The sequence below is a fragment of the Telopea speciosissima genome, chromosome 8 (assembly GCF_018873765.1).
Source record: "Telopea speciosissima isolate NSW1024214 ecotype Mountain lineage chromosome 8, Tspe_v1, whole genome shotgun sequence".
Lineage (NCBI taxonomy): Eukaryota > Viridiplantae > Streptophyta > Magnoliopsida > Proteales > Proteaceae > Telopea > Telopea speciosissima.
This window is the reverse complement of record NC_057923.1, coordinates 6,097,154-6,115,024: the sequence shown is the minus strand read 5'-3', so window position 1 is coordinate 6,115,024 and position 17,871 is coordinate 6,097,154. Positions and strand designations below refer to the sequence as shown.

The following is a 17,871-nucleotide window of genomic DNA, read 5'->3' as shown; positions in this document are numbered from 1 at the left end:
CACTCCTCCTTTACAATTTTTTTTCTTCCTTCTTCCCCGTGACGCATTATGTTCTTTTCTTTCTTTTCTTTTTTATTTTTCCGCCCTCATTTCTTTTGTCTATAATAAATTGAATGATATATCCTCATCCTGAGACCATCAGCAAAATGTAGACCTGTAATACATATCATAGACATCGTTTTGTTATTTTATCAAAATCATGATATCATAGTGTGGCTTTGGATCATAGTTATGGGCTGCTTGAATGTGTTTCTACAATATGAAGCTGAGATTTGGTATATCTGCTGCTAGTGGAGGTGTGGATGAAATACGAATGTAAGAATATATGCGCGAGCCAATTCTTTGAAGATGCAATGTCGCACTGGCTAGCATTTAGGCATAAATCTATTGACATAGTGCAGGGTGCTCTTTAACTGTTACATCCCCTCTCCCCCCCCCCCCCAACCCCAAGAAAATTTTAAAAATAAAATCTCTTTCTACACAACTTGTGTAACCTACAGTATAAGCTGTTTAGTTTAAACTTTAATTACTGACTTGTTGCATCTTGCTTGTATTATTACTGTTGATAAACTAGTTTCTGCTGCTGTTTTTCTCAACTTTTCAAGTGGTTTATTGGTGTTCTTTGTGCTTCACTTATTGTTGAGTTCTTACCAAGGTTTTAAGTATCGGTATCGGGTATCATATCGGACAGGTGATTTTAAGAGACGTATCGTATCGCATTGGAGAGTATTAACCATATCGGGTCACATATCAACCCTATACCGTTGATACTTTTTAAGTATCGTATCGGTGCCGTATCATATCGATACCCTAAAAATAAGGTATGTATCGGTTAGTATCGGAGGATACGTTACGATACTTAAAACCTTCGTTTTTACTTTTCTATTGTTAGCTAATAGTTATTAAAAACCAGTCCTTTTTTCCTCATTTATAATTCTGTTTCTTAAATCTTAATCATATGCTATAGTGTTCTTAGTATAATTATATCATTGCTCATATGTTATTTGGATATTTATTACTCTTGATGTAGCATATAAATAGAAATGTAGATTTTAGAATTATGTCATTTTTTTTTTTTGTTGGATGAATAAAAATTTAATTACGAAGAAAAAGAGGGAATATACAAGCCCAAGGGCAGCAAGCCGAAACTAGGGACTAGTTAGGGCGCAAAATGGATGTAGGGAGGCCCCAGGAGACAACAATGAGCTTGTTCCTTGGGGAATCCTTCACATCACCGGGGGGGAGGGATCCAGCTTTAAATGAAACATCAAAAAAAATGGCCTTCCAAGTCGTGTCGAAAGAGCGGGAGTTGGATGTCCATCTTCTAAGGTTGCGTTCCATCCAAATATGAGAGATAGTGGCACAAAAGGCAATCTTGCCAACCGAGTCGCAGATTGATTTCCCTCTGAAAGTAATGTCAATCCAAATCCATTCCCTACTGAGAGGAAGAGGAGTGCGTCGACCGGGCCAACAATGGCGGAGAACACAGGTTCAGATAGAGGCAGCAAAAGGGCATGAAAAGAAAAGGTGATCGACATCTTCAGTCCCATTCCAACAAAGACAGCAGTTGGGAGGGGCCTGAATATGCCGATAAATAAGGAAGGCTTGGGTAGGAAGGCAGCTAGCAAGGGCACGCCAAGCGGTGAGGCTATGGCGAGGTATGTAACCACGAAACCAAACAACTCTATACCAAGGACAAGGGGTCCCTCTATGTCTAACCAAATCCCAAGCGGAGTGAGAGCTGAATCTGCCTGATTGGGAGGGAAGCCATAAGATGGTGTCACCTCTACCTCGATGCCCTGGGGGATGGGGGGAAGGGAGCTCCAAAGGTCAGCGAGAGGGGGAGGGGAGGTGGGAGGGGACCAAGAGCCTCTGGAGATGATAGCAGCAACATGGGCGAATCTGTCCAATCTGGGGGAGTAGATATCTCTGGGGCTCACAATAGAAGAGAGGACACCAGAAGGGTGCCACTTGTCCAGCCAAAGCAAGGTGGACGTACCATCATCTATCGAGCACGAAATGGCGTCCCTGGCTAAATGTCTCATCTGCAGAATTCTGTGCCAAACCCAGGAGGAGTCAGTCCCTGGACTAACGGACCAAATGGAATCTCTACGGAGGGGCCCAGCATACACCCAAGAAGTCCAAATGGAGGTTCTGTTGGTGAGGATCTTCCAAATAAGTTATGTCATTACTAATATGCTATTTGGCTATTTGTTATACTAGTCTAGATATAATGGATATATTTTTTAAAAAAAATTTACTAGGAAGCCTAGGGCCACCTTGTCGCCTAAGCACTTACGAAGGCCCTCAAACGCCTTGGATCGCCTAGCACTTTAACAACTATGAGTGTAGCTTTGAGATAGATAGGATGGAAAATGAAAATAAAGTGGTAGGATAGATGGTAGGGAGATACCTAAGTAATAATATTTGATGTTTCATCCAAAGCTAGCTCCCTCCCCCCGAGTAGTGTAAGGGATTCCCCAAGGAACAGGCTGATTGTTGTCTCCTGGGGCCTCCCCTCCACCATTTTGAGCTCTTCCTAGCCTCTAGCTAGCTCCGTGTTTGTTGGCCCTCGGGCTTGTATATCCCTTCCCCTTTTCTTCGTAATTAAATTTTTATTCATCCAAAAAAAAAATAATAATAATAATATTTGTTATTTCATGTCAGTCCTAATCATAGGTATCAAGGCGGCAAGGTGACCAAGGCATTGGAGAGGCTCAAAAATCAAGGAGACACCAACACATCCAAGGTACCCGCCTAGGCGCTCAAGGCAACCAAGGAGCCTGGACGCCTAGGCGTCGCCTAGATAACTATCTCCTAAATAAAGAATAAGAAATTGAAGAAGATGTTATTTATAGAATTAGAGCAGGATTTGTTAAAGTGGAGAATTGCTTCTGAAGAGTTGGGATAGATGCATCTCACTATAATTCGGATGAAAATTCTATAGGAAATCTATAAGAACAGCAATGTTGCATAGAGCTGAATGTGAGGATGTCAACACCACTAAAGCAAAATAGTCTAGATGAGATAAAGAAAGAGAAATGTACAAGTACAAAAGGTAGGAAAGACAACTTAAGAAAAGAAAATATTAAGGTGATCAAAGAGTGGCTCCAATAGGAGATAAATAGAAGGGATGTCTGAGCTGGTAATAGGCATTTGCAACGGAGGCCATTGAGTTCACTGGAAAGGAGTGAAAAGATGTGGAGTATAGGTCCTAGTGGATCTAAAAGACCAAGGGATATAGCAATAATGGCATGAGAAAATGATGAAAAAAGAAATGAACAACCTCACACTCACAAACAAATATTTGCTTCAACCAGAGTTGAATGGCACAATATGATCCGTGTGGCAGACCCAATTTAGTTGAGAAAAGCCTTAGTTGAGTAGGATTAAGATCAATCCTAGCAGCTTCACCAAGAACAGAAAATATGTCAACCTAGAAAGTAAACGTATAACAATTCAAGGAAAAGGCTTCTATTTCAAACTAATTTATTACGCCATGGTAAGAAAGATGACAAGCCGCTTCATCCAATATCTAGTCCAAAATGTCAATAGTTTAACACTCAAGATCTAATGGATTTTCTGCTTTAGGTTGCATAACTGTGTTATTCATTTGCTCATGTAATTGGCGACAATCAGAATACCAATGAGAATTGATGACATAACAAAAAAGAAAGCAACCTAGCAACAAGAAAAGAAGATCAATGGTCGACTGTTTTACACTATACGCAACTCAACTAAGCCTTTCGTCCAACTAAATTGGGGCTCTCACTCTCTTGACTGTGTTCATTATAATATGAAATTTTACTTCACATACCATGTTTCCAAAAAAAACCAACAAATTGACATGCTAAAGTAACAAGAAGAAGATAATCATATAATTATATCCAATATATAAGAATGGAACTTACGCTTTGAGAGTTGAAACAAGATCATGCCATGAGTAAGTTAAGAAGATGATCAAATAATTATATCTAATATAACAGAATGGAACTTACGCTTTGAGACAAGATCATGCCATGAGTAAGTTAAATCTGAAATATTCACGATAATAATGGTAGGACTGACCAGTGGTTTGATCTGTATTGTCACATAACCAAGAGGATATTTTAATGTATAAAACATAAGCCTCAGTAAATGTATGTTTGACATGAAGAAGTGATAACATAAGAAAGAAAGAAAAAAGAGACATTTAACTAACTTGAGCATTAAACTAAAACAAGGCATTTAAACTTGCCTGGAGAAAGTAAGCAAATGTAAATTTACATCCAAAGATCACCAACCAGAAGAGCACATACCTGTATTTCAGATAATAAAAAAAATCATAATAAAATTTGAAGTACTCACAAGACATCTCTGGGTTAAGAAAGCCAAACAAACAACTTTGATGGATGAAACAGAAGAAAGAATCTTTGACAGTTAGCCCAAATGGAAATATAATTAACAAACTATAGGAATAAAGCCACGCAGAAAAGTGAAAAGATCATACAAGAGGATTACAATTGCAGATTCATTCCCAACATTCGGATGGGAATGGCACACAGCTAACACTATACAATGCCTCATATCACTTCAACGGGTGAAACAGCAAAGGATCATACTGCGGCTCTCCTCAATACAATGACATTTATGAAAGACACTATACGATGCCTCATATCACTTCAACGAGTGAAACTGCAGAGGATCATACTGCGGCTCCCCTCAATACAATGACATATATGAAAGGCTCTTGGGACAATAACATGTCCAATTACATTCCAGTATCCCACAAAGCAAACCATCCAAATCAGTTGAAGATTCAACTTGATTAAGAATGGTATCCACATACTTTTCCACAGATAATTAACTTTCCTGGCTATCTAAGCCTTCCCATTAAGAAAAAAATTGCCGTTATCAATAAGCAATGGAACATAACTATGAGCTTTAGAAAAGAGAAAATAAACCAGATCATAGAGAGGAGGAGGAAGAACATCATACAATGAATCCACCAGTAAATAAATCATAAAAGACATACAACTAAGCCAAATTGACCAAATATTTCAAAACAGTGATGACAAGAGACAAGAACATAATAAAGAATAAAATGAAATAGTTGATTCCAAGTATTGCAGCCAACCTCAAATAATCGCTAGTCTTTTCAAAAAGACCACGTCCTACAAAGAATCGTTCCTGAAAATCACATATGAGAAATAGATTATACTACCAGGAACACATTTCTGAGACAAAAATCATATCCTGCTTATCAGAAAGAAAAAAAAGGATCTTTGAAAAAGTGTATACCTGATATAACCACTTAAAAAATTGAAAGAAGGACTGGTCAGACATTTCCGAAACCACGTGACAAAATGGAAATTTTAGAAACATTGCAAGGAGGAACCGCAAAGCAGCGTAGACACCCAGCACAAGAATATAAATCCGAAAGTAGAACGAATTTGAATTTTGATTATTACTTTCTTGCAGAACCTTTCTGCAATTTTAAGTTAAAAAACATAAATCATTTACAGAAGAAAATCAATGCCAAATCTAAATTCACAACGTCAGATACATGTGTGATTATCAAAGAGGAATCTAGACTCACATGTACACATAAATCACAAATACGGAGCTGATACCAAACCAGAAAAGCCTAATAATCAGCCTTGAGATTGCCATGCCCCGTGCTGTTCTATACGCTCCATATGTAAGTAGCACATCTAAACAACCTATCAATGCAGGTAAAATTCCACCGAAAAATTATACCAAAATTTTTTTGCTCCAGAAAGGGTAAATTTAGGGGAAAAGTGCACAAAAATTTAACAAATGTGACCTACTCTCAATGAAACACATAATAGCAAAGGTTGGTCCGATGCTAAGAACTTTCTTAAATGTATGAAGATTAATAGTTCCTTTGCTGAAAGCTATAATTGTCAACCCCTGCATTAATACAATCAAACAAAAACTTATCAAATTGGCCAATAGAAAAATATTTGATCATTAAAAGAAAACCCCATTTCACGAATACAATAGGAATAAACCTGGAACATCAGGACCAGAAAAATCCATAAACGATGAAAACTCCGATATAAGTGAAGAAACGTCCGATGCTCAACAAAGTTGGTTTTCCCTGTCTGTCAATTTTAGAGGAAAAAATGAAAAAAATTTCTCATTATATGGATGAATCAAATCTCAGAATCAAAGACCGAGTACCAGCATGACATAGAAACATTTGCAGAAAAGTCAAAATAAGAAGGGAAAAATATACCTTCCCATGTAAATAGAAAAACCTACGAATGATGTTTGCAATATCAACAGAAGTTACAGAACACAAGACTAAGAAAAATGAACAGAGTCTTGAATCAAGAATAAAACTGTAGGCAATAATAATATTGTAGGCATCCATCAGCTCCTTTGAAACTGTTATGTCTTGTTTACAGCGCTTCCAAAAGATTTAGAGTATCTCGACCTGTCCGAAACGAAACGCAAGTCCGATATGAAAAAATGCAATATTTTGGAAATTTCGGAAATTTCGGTCATCTTGTTTCGGAAATTTCGTAAATCTCGGTAATTTCGGTCATCTCATTTCGAAAATTTCGGAAATCTTGGTCATTTTTGGCATTTTACACCCACAGAAAAATACCATATTTCGGTCAGACCGAAACACCGAAACGAAACGAGATTTAGTACCATGATCATATCTGGATGGAGCATAACATTAGGAAATGAACCTCCAAATCTCGGTCTCATCAGCAGATTTGGGACTCCATTTCCTTTGAAATCAAAGCTAGGCTGTCTTCAGCTGCTCCCTCTAATCAGGTCTAGCCAGTTTCGTGATGGGATTCTAAAATCCTGAGAATTTGATGCTTTCATATCCTAAAATTTCAATTTTAGGCAAATTTTATTTTATCCACTTTCTACTTAACCATTTTTTTACTAGTTATTGTTCTTAAAGAAATTCTGAAATCCAAAGAGTTTTGATATATCTGAACAATCAAACCTCTAGCCATCAAGTCCAGTTATACACCAATAAAGTTTCCCCTTTATTCCCTTGTATACTAAAAACCCTCTAATCCCCATTAAGTTCTAGTGTTCTACTCAATTCCAAATGCGATTATTGAATTTTAGAAGCTATTGTTTGCGAGTGTTATTTAATAACACCAACAACTACACTAGGCCCAGTAACCACTGACATTAGGGTAACCTAACTAAATCCTACAATGAAAAGCCCCCAGTAAAAATGGTGCCTAAAATAACCAAACCTAAAATATATCTAAGAAAAAAAGCCTTCACGATCAAATACCATTGAGCATCCATTAACTTGTTCCAATTACTAACCTTTAAGACAAGAATATAACCTACAACTGCAAAATAGTATTATGCCACTTACAAAGTCCCATTAATATCAGCTATAATGGCTCACCATTATGAGCTATACGTAGGGCTGATCTATGCAAAACCATTAGGCTCACATGTTTTGAATTTTTACCTTGGTATTTTCATCTCTTGAATCAAAGTTGAATTTTCAACCAATTTTCAGAGATTCATAGTTCCATGCCAGGAAATTTATTAGGTATCAAATTTACATGAGGAAAGATGGTATGTGGACAAGAAGTCTACAAATATGAGTGCTAATTGAGCTGCCATGAAGCAGATGTGTAGGCAGTCTACATAAGCTTATCGTCATGGGGAAACAGTCGCCCCAGCAAAATATTCTAAACAAAAAACATGAACCAAACTGAGAAAAAAGATCTGCAGATCAGTTTCAACAGAAAGCCAGAAACAAATTGGACTCCAACTCAACATCGTGAAATATGTAAAATCATGCAAAAGTTTTCATTATAGAGGAAAATATGGGCACGGATGATTTTCAAACCAACCCTTTTCCGTTTCTTAGGCTTCAATAAAAATGAAGAGTCCTTCTTCAATGGCCATCTCAATTCAAAGCAAGCGCGCGACCTACACATGTTGAGATTGACAACACAAAATTATTGCAAAATAATATTATCTGAAGTAAATGCAAAATTATTCATACCCAAAAAAAAATTATCAACAAGAAAAAGCCAAACCAGAAAAATTCATTGAAATCATCATAATTCCGCCACGCTGAATGTGCGGCTTTCCCATTGTTACTTAGAGCCTCCTGTTAATATAGAAGATGATGAAATGTAACTGCTAACAAGAACAAGAGGAAAATGCAATACAGAGATTCTCAAAGAACTACAAAGAGTTTTCGAAGAGTTAACTATGAGATTTTTTTCTTTAAGGGCCTTGTGTAGCATACTGGGCCATTTCCAATGAACCAAACCCTTTGGCTTATTGAAAAAGAAGTTCACAATCTCTCAAGTATTCCCTAACATTCATAATCCACTGGGCCTGCCTTTCTACAACAGATTTTCAAAATTGATCGCTATGCATCTCCAATGTTGGCTACGATGGATGATTATCCACACCCACATGAGCCCAACCAGGAAAACAAGAGGTAAGGGTAGACTTTTCAGATTTAGAGTTGGGCTCGAATTGAGATATTAAAAAAAAAATCAAGGTTCCCCAGGTTGGTCTCAGGCTGAGGTCTTGAGTAACCAGAACCTGAAAAACTCAAGACTGACTGTTTTTCTTTTTTTTCTTTTTTTTTTTTTGGGGGGGGTGGTGGGAGAGGGGGAAAAAGACAATTGAACATATTATAAACCTTAGGTTATGGATTTAGAATATGTAGTTGCTAACAGTAAGTTACCATAATAGACTATATACAACCCAAATTTTAAGCATATATGTAATATTCCTTTGCTAAAATCAGAAAGTGAGCTATCCATAAAGTCAGAAACCCAACATCCAAGCCAAACCTACAAAAACTCTTCTCTGGATTGAGCTTGGGTTTCTTTTTTCTTTTTTCTTTTTGGGGTGTTGGGGTGGAGAAGGGATTACCGGACTGAACTTTGACTAGACAAACTAAGACCCAAGGTCAGAATGGGTCATGCTTGAGCTTGCTTCCTAGTCTAGGCTCGAGCTACAACCCCCTCCCCCCCCCCCCCACAACTAAACAAAAAAAAAAAACCCCACATAGCAGTTTGGCCCTAGAGATAGCTCATTAGGAGTAAGTTTTACTGCAATAATGAATAAATGATTGGAAAACTGGTTTATAGTAAAGATAGGATGTTATGGCTGGACTAACGATGCAACTGGGGTTTATAGCTGCTGAACTGATAAAACCAACTACCAATATGAGGTCTTATAGGAATCTTTTGACCAAGCATTCATGAAAGAAATAAGGGCTGGCTATTTTAAGGTGGGCAGCTGTAGGTTGGACATGTACTGGAGTCATCAGGGTTTTGCAGGTTTAAAGCATTTCAGAAAGCCAGGCCATGCACATGGAGTAAATGATGTTTCAAAGAAACATTCTGACACGTAACCATCTAGCTTTCTTTTCAGTCCAGCAAGAGTATGAGATCTACCAGAGCATAGATTCAAAAAACTTTGCCAGGTCTTCCTTCCTTCAGAAAGATCACTCTGAGTTCTGGATAAACGAAGAGGGTTTCAAAATGAACTTTCTTGGACCATGAAGCAATAGCAGGCCTTAGGACGCTGCTCAACACTATCAAAGATCAGGCAACTGACAAGAGTGTTCTCCTCCAGACATATAATATCTTAAATAGACATTACAGACCTTAATCCATTTAGAAGGGGGTGCAAAAAGAAACCCTCAAACACAAACTTGTAATCAACATCTTCAGTGCAAAGGAAAAAAGTTAGGAGAAAGTCCAAAACATTTTTCTACCTACCTGTGTTGATATAACTGCAGCATGCAGAAAATACAATGAAAGTGGAACTCAGGATAAGATGTCATTTAAATTTGGGAGGCGGGGGGAAGGAATAATAATCATCTTCACCCTGTAAGCTAACCGGATAACAAAACAGATGATCCAAAATATGCTGATACTTGTAGACAAACAACAAAAAACATTTCTCCAACAATGGCCAGCATTTTGGTGAGTAACAAGCATAATATGTAAACAAGCCATAACGATACCAAGAGTCCAACCAAAGCAAATTCCATAAACTTCCATTTTAAAATTCCTTGCATGTGCAAGTTTCACAAGTAAAAGTTTCCCTAAAGGATATCTTTACGATTAATAAGTAAAAGAGTTCTGGTTGCTTAAAATCTCAAATCCTAAATTAAAACCATTGATATTTCGATTAAAAGCTGGGGAACACACAGAAGTCATAATTACACTTACTACAGGCAAGTAAAGTTGGAGAATGCACTAACCACTCTTGTCAATATCTGGTAATGTTAAAAAAAAATTGCCTGGTTACTGGTAGCAGGAATTTATGAACCCGATCATAAACTAGCACAGTGGACTTTTACATTTTGTTAGATGGACATCATTTCCTAACAGATGCAGGTAGACTGCTGACAAAAGACGAGAATGAGGCTGAACTTTTTGGGATCGTCCAAGGATGGAAAGCAGCTAAGAACGAACATATTAATCTAAAAGAAATATGGTTTTGCAACCAGGGGTTTTGTGAAATGTTTAATCCTCTTTCCTCTATTCCCATCCCCTGGAACCTTATAAAGAACTACTGTGAATTGGCAGAAGCTACTGAGAACTTTACTAGTATAGATTTTACATGGTGTGATATATCTTAGACGTACAAAACTCTGTAAGTCTTTTTTGCATTTACATATAGATATCCTTTTCACCAAACAAAAAAAAAAAAGTTGGAGAATGCACTAACCGCGGCCATTGTTTGGTAAATAGGAGTAATGACTTCAACAAGAAAGGACACAGAACCATTCTCACTCATACAGCTAGCAGCTGGCTTAGCTTCACCATGGTCCAATATTGCATCCAACTCCTTCGCCATCTGTAATTTACATAATGGATATAAATGTTTCATCAACATAAACTATCCAATTAGATCAGAAGCGACAGCAATCACATATATTCCACACAAGTGTGCATGCATGCTCACATATATTGTCAATTAAAGGACTTTAGAGGATGACGATCTATTAAACACAAGGAAATGAAAAACAGCTTGAGGCAGACCAAGAAGCTACATAAGATACTTACATGGTGGAACAAATAGCAAATGCATTCAGGAAGAAAGCGAACATTTGCAGCTTCACCCCAGATAAGGAAGTACAAAGAAACTAAAATAAGCTTCCTATCTTTGTTGATTGCTTCAATACTGCAAACCAAGATTGCAGGACATTTTTCAATGTATGCAAATATAGAATAAAAGAACCACAAATAGTTAGAATTTGGGATACAAATTGAGCAGGGCCATCCTGAACCTGGCCCAGCCCACCCTGAAAATTTGATCTGAACATTTGAGACCCGTAGTGTAGCCTACTCCAGCCCAATGTTCAGTCAGGTACAAATTCATCAGGCCTACCTGTTCCATGCAAGACGAGTCCGCAAGTATTTGCACCACTTGATATAGTTATCAAGCACCTTCAGAAAAACCTCAGTGATAGCTTTTTCATCTATCTTCTGCATGTAAAAGAGAAAAATGAGAAAGAAATGATGAGTTAGCTTAGCATCCTCAGTGTATCTACTTTGTTATACAATACTTGCATATGAAAGCTTAACATTTTGACTCACCCAAACAAGTAGCATTCCACCAATAAATTTAAACTTCAATTTAGCATCCAATTAAGTGGAAGATCAGAAAATAGCTAGGCTGCCAAAATAGTGCTGAAACCTAGAGATAACTAAGCATCAGATGACACATCACATTATAGACCATATAACTTAGGCTTCTTTTCCTTTTAATCTTTAAACTTGTTAATCCAAACTGTAAGTATGTTAAGATTCAAAGCATCCATGCCATCACGCAAAGGAAACATGAGAATGCATAGATAAAGCTAACTTCAATTGAGATGCCCAAGCCACCCGGCACCAGCGAGAATAGCAGGAAGTAGTTTAAGAAAAAAATTCATGAAGGTTCTTTAGGTGTGAAGTCATATAGGTCAATAGACAAGTAAATAAATTTAAGGCATTCTTCAAGGACCCCACATTTGTAAGGATCAACCATCAGGTCCCTTGAAATCAGAAGTCTTGTTCCACCATTCCATTATGAAACAATAACAGAAACAGAAGATCAGAACCAGCAATGTAGGAGAAGAAAGAAGAAGAAGAGACCGCCGAAAGAGAGAAGAATCATATCACTCTAGCGGCAGTCCTCTCATAATATTACAAGGCCGCAAGGACAAGAATACACTCAAGTCCTTGCGGTAGACTAAAAACCAACTATAAAACAAATATACCACAGGATATAAGTAATATAACAAGTATACTGCATACCCCTTCGGTAGCATAACCACATATTAACACACTATTTAGGGACAAATCTGTTATCACCTCAAAGCACTCACCTATCTCCTTTCCTTTAATATAAAGTCACTTCCAACACTCCATGGATCCTTTTACGACTTCCAACTTTCACCATTATCAAGCTGTGGAATGGGACGGGCACTATATCTGATCAAAGGTGAATACCATCCCAATCAACTTCCCTCACATAACTGTTATAGAGACAAGGTGTAAAGGGTACCACCTCTCTCTCTCTCACCTGCTTACTGTTTTGATTTCTATTCCTATCTTGGGCCTATCTTGGGTTGTGCAAGGGACTTGTTCCACTCTGAGGATGTCAGATTCCCTATACCGTGATGAAGTTTGCATCCTTTGAGACCATTGTGGAGATGATTTACAAGCATGTCATCACCACTCTGAAGAACCAGTGCAGCAAACCTATACAGCTTGGTGTTAGATTTGCCGGTGGATATGTCGCAGGTGTTTTCGGATCAGAGCTGTAACCAGTATCTGTTTTGAGAGTCGTTCAAGGTTCTGGCTTGTGGTGTACAGCCACCTATGCTCTCTATTCCTATTTGTGAGACCCTAGTTGATAGGAGAAGAAGAACTAGGGTTTCGATCAAGATTGAAGTATTTGTATGATGGATCATACCTGAATCGATTCATCCCCCTGCTGCTATTGCTGATTGAAGAAAAAGAAGAAGAAGAAGACACATCAGGCCTATGCTGAATTGCTGATCGATTGTTGCTGCTATTGATTGTTGATGGTCGAATCAGCAACTGGCTCTTATGGTATTGATTGCAGGTCTGCAGAGGTTCCGGTGCTTGACCTGCTTCTGCAAACCAAGTTTCTCTAATTTTTCTCCACAGAGGTTGTATCGCTGAAGATTTATTTGATTATTGTTGATTATCCTCATCCCTGCTAATCGAAGAACTAGAATTGCCTTTTTTCTGGACAGAGGTTCTATCGCTGCTATTGATTGTTGATGATCGATTCAGCAACTGGCTCTTATGGAATTGATTGCAGGTCTGCAGGGGTTCCGGTGCTTGACCTGCTCCTAAGAACCAAGTTTCTCTCATTTTTCTGCTGCTGAAAACCCTAGTCGAGTATCGTTTTCTTCTTCTTCTTCTTCTTCTTCTTCTTCGATTTACTGCTATCATTTGTCGGTTGTTGTGGTGCTATCATTGGCTGCTATTTGTGAAGATGATGTCAATCTGATGATGCTACCGTTTACTGGTGTTCTGTTTAGATATCCTCTTGCTCTATTCGAAGTTTGTTTGATTCAATGGTTTCCGCTCTTGGTTCACGCTGGAGGTAGGAGACGAGTGTTGGTGGCAAAGCTGCGTTTCCACGATGCTCCCGCAAGCTACACCTCCCGCTGCCCCTACCCTGTGGATGGTCGAAGGTTCTTCATCCTTCACAGTGGATCCTTCCCTGTTTCATCAATTGCAACTTGTGAGCTTATCTCGTAACTCGTAGTCGACAAAGGATTATGCTGTTATTTTATTTATTTAGCTCATTTTCCAAATTTGCCCCTCCCTTTACCTCTAAGTACCTCATGTCGTTACTTTAAGTTTGCTTCCAAGTCTATCCTTGATCAAAGAGTAGTAGCTCCCTTCATTTCCAATAAATAGTATTCACTTTATTACCAATAGCCCCTTGAAAATTTCTGGTTATTTACCAACCTGCCCTTGCCTTTTAATACTTGGAACATTGTTGATTGGGTGGGCCCATAAGCGATCCGAGCAAGGTCTTAGAACCCCGGATTGCATTATATGGTATTAAGTTATTACAATTCTGCCACTGTTTTTATAGTTGAGTTCTGTAAAGAATAAAAGAGATAGAAGAAAAGTATTGCTGCAACTCTAGGGAGTCACAACCGTGCGTTTGGACTCCCTACCTCCATTCATTATATAATAATCACTTAAGGGCAAAACAGGAAAAACAAAAATAAAAGAAATAACCTAATACCCAAGTCACATCGGGATTAGTGCTGGCGCTTATCCCGATACCCTATTTTCATTACACTCCCCCTCAAGCAGGAGCATAGATGTTAATCATGCCCAGCTTGTTACAAATATAATCAATCCTCCCACTTCCTAGAGACTTCGTAAACACATCTGCAAGTTGTTCTCCTGCGCGAACATGCTGCAGAGAAATAAATCCTTGTTGTAGCTTCTCTAGATCAAAATGGCAGTCTACCTCAATATGCTTCATTCTTTCATGGAACACTGGATCTGATGCAATGTGGACAGCAGTTTGGTTATCACACCACAACTGCATAGGAGACGCATCTGCAAATCCAAGTTCAGCCAACAATTGCTTCACCCATATCAACTCACATGTGACATGTGACATGTGTCATAGCCCGATACTCTGACTCTGCACTAGATCTAGCCACAACGGTCTATTAGTTGCTCTTCCACAACACAAGATTCCCACCAACAAAAATGCAATAACCAGTAGTTGACCATCTATCAATGGGAGACCCAGCCTAATCGGCATCCGAGAAACCCTCAATACGCCCATGGCCATGATCAAAATACAATAGACCACGGCTTGGAGCCTTCTTAAGATACCGCAAGATATGAATAATAGCACCCAATGAGATGTCCTAACTCCTACGAGAGGACAGAAACTGACTCACAACACTGACCGGGAAGGCAATATCACATAGTGTGACAGTCAAATAATTTAATTTTCTAACAAGCCTCAATTACTTCTCAGGGTCATCTATAATAGCACCATTATCAGCTATAAGCATTGGGGTCCATGGAAGTATCCAAAGGTTTGGACCCTAACATTTCTGTCTCTGTAAGCAAATCTAGAACATACTTCCACTGGGAAAGCGAAATACCTTTTCGAGACTAGGCCACTTCAACACCCAAAAAATTTTTAACCTTCCCAAATCCTTTGTTCGAAATTTCTGTTGTAAGCGAATCTTTAAGTGCTTAATACCCTCAACATCATCTCCGGTAATCACAATATCGTCCACATATACACCTAGGAATATCCTCCCTGCACTAGACTGTTGATAAAACATCGAGTGATCATTGTTACATAATAACAGTCCAAACTCAAGAACAACATAAATAAATCTTCCAAACCACGCCCTAGGAGACTGCTTCAAACCATATAAGGATTTCTTGAGCTCACACACCAGACCAAACTCCCCCTAAGCAACAAAACCAGAAGGCTGCTCTATATAGACTTCCTCATGGAGAAAACCATGAAGGAAAGCGTATTTAACATTCAACTGGTACAACGGCCAAGGATGAGAAGCTGCAAGAGAAACAAAAATGCAAATAGAGGCAAGTTTGGTAGCAGGGGGGAACGTATCCAGATAATTAACTCCATAAACCTGAGCATACCCCTGAGCCACCAACCGAGCTTTCAAATGGGCAAGTGAACCATCTGGGTTTACTTTAACAACACACCCACCGACAACCAATAGCAAACTTACCCATTGGTAAGGGTACAAGATCCCACGTGTGATTTCCCTCAAAGCCAACAATTCCTCCCCCATAGTTGCCCTCCAGCCAGGACTAGACAATGCCTCTGTAATAGACTTAGGAATAGGATGACATGCAATAGTAGAAAGACATAAATGAAATGAGGACGACAAACAAGAATAAGACACAAAATTGGACAAGGGAGGTTGGTACAACTCCGAACACCCTTAAGATGAGCAATAGGAATATCAAGATCAGAAGATGGAATACTTAGCTTGGGACTAGGATCCGCAAAGGAAGTCGATGAAGATGGTGGAGAAGAAACCGGGGGTGCAGCATCAACTCGAGGACGACAAATATAGGTAACCCGAACAAGTGACGGCGGTGGTGGAAGTAGTGGCGTTGGTGGAGGAGATGGCGCAGTAACTATCGAAACTTGTGAAACAGAGTGTTGAACAATAGATATAGGAAGATCAGCATTCAATTCAGATAAAACAAAGGACTCTGGATAAGACGTTGACTCAAAGAAATAGGCATCGACTGTGAAAAACTATTTTTGTAATGCAGGAGAGAAACACCGATAGCCTTTTTGGGTACGTAGATATCCTAGAAAAGTACACTTGATAGATTTAGGATCCAATTTTGATAAACCCGGACGACGATCACGAATAAAACACACACCCAAAAGTACATGGTGGTAGAACAAACATTGGTTCAAACAGAAACAACAAAGAATGAGGTATCCCACCATGTAAAACAAAAGAGGGCATGCGATTAATAAGATAGCATGCTGTCAAAACAGCATTGGCCCAAAAAAATTTAGGAGCTTTCATTTCAAAAAGAAGGGACCGATTAACTTCCATCAAATGTTTGTTCTTCTGTTCAGCAACAGTGTTTTGTTATGGTGTGTCTGAACAAGAACACTAGTGAATCATGTCGCAATCAGTCATAAAAGAAGAAAAAGGAGCAGAAAATAATTGTCACTGCGTAAAATATGAATAGACATATTAAATTGAGTCTGAATTTCAATAACAAATGCACAGAAAATGCAAAATAACTCAGAACAATGTTTCATTAAGCAAAGCCAAGTGACTCTTAGAATAGTCATCAACAAAAGTAACAAAATATTGGAAACCCAAAATAGACGCAACAGGACAAGGACCCCATACATTTGAATGAACTAAAGCCAAAGGGTGCGCAGACCATTTACTGACCTGAGGGGAATAACTCACACAGTGGAGCTTCCCAAACTGACACAACTCATCTAAACGAGAAAGAAAACTAAAAACGAGAACCAAGTTTCTTTAAACTTTGTAAAGACAAATGACCCAAACGACAGTGCACTTGATGCGGAGACAAAACACTTTGAGCATGCAACAGAAGAAGAGTCCTCAAGCACATACAAACCCCCTTTTTCATGCCCCCTACCAATCATCTTCTTCGTCATAAGATCCAGAAACAGACACAAATGAGGACAAAAGGTTACCAAATAGTTATATGCCTTAGTAAGTTTACTGACAGACAAGAAATTAAAGGGAAAATTAGGTAAATGAAGAACAGAAGAAAATGACAAAGAAGAGTTGGGATGAACAGTTCCAGTGCCAGTAACCTTTGCTAAAGAACCATTGGCTAATGTAACACTAAAATTGGAAGTGTGAAAAGAAGAAAAGTTACCTAAAACTCCAGACATATGATTAGATGCACCTGAATCAATGATCCAGGGACAAGAAGAAGAGGAGAAACATGTAGTGGCATTACCTGTCTAGACAAAAGTAGCAGTGGGGGTTGGGAAGGCTGAGAGAACTGAAACTGAGTAAACCTTGCACAATCTTCATTAGACATTTTCACCATCCTACCCTCAGACTGTGAAGACGGTGGAGGAGCAGGTTCAATACTAGTAGTTTTGAATTGGCAAACTGTTGCTGAGATGGTTTGCGATGAAGTTTCCAACAAAATCATTGGATATGACTTGGTCAACCATAATGGTGACATGTCTTCACAAAACCCAAACCCTACGAAGTAGTTTGTGTACCAGGATAGGGAATTTTACTAGAACCACTACCATTACCACGACCACGAGTACTACCATTAGTTCCATTGTCATTCCCATGGTTAGGAGTATAAG

The 17,871-nt window shown here is 38.6% G+C and overlaps 1 protein-coding gene across 4 annotated transcripts in view; it reads right to left on the bottom strand.

The window, feature by feature from the left end:
- Positions 1-17,871, bottom strand: part of LOC122670834 (callose synthase 10) — a 103,691-nt gene that overhangs the window by 71,520 nt on the left and 14,300 nt on the right. For all 4 annotated transcript variants that reach the window (XM_043867839.1, XM_043867840.1, XM_043867841.1 and 1 more), the window contains exons 8-19: positions 11,374-11,471; positions 11,049-11,166; positions 10,711-10,839; positions 8,043-8,116; positions 7,854-7,932; positions 6,015-6,107; positions 5,811-5,913; positions 5,579-5,702; positions 5,281-5,467; positions 5,117-5,169; positions 4,238-4,298; positions 3,999-4,080 (exon numbers count right to left, since the gene is read on the bottom strand). In XM_043867839.1, the coding sequence (XP_043723774.1) occupies positions 3,999-4,080; positions 4,238-4,298; positions 5,117-5,169; positions 5,281-5,467; positions 5,579-5,702; positions 5,811-5,913; positions 6,015-6,107; positions 7,854-7,932; positions 8,043-8,116; positions 10,711-10,839; positions 11,049-11,166; positions 11,374-11,471 (1,201 nt within the window). The remainder of the gene's footprint in view (positions 1-3,998; positions 4,081-4,237; positions 4,299-5,116; positions 5,170-5,280; positions 5,468-5,578; positions 5,703-5,810; positions 5,914-6,014; positions 6,108-7,853; positions 7,933-8,042; positions 8,117-10,710; positions 10,840-11,048; positions 11,167-11,373; positions 11,472-17,871) is intronic.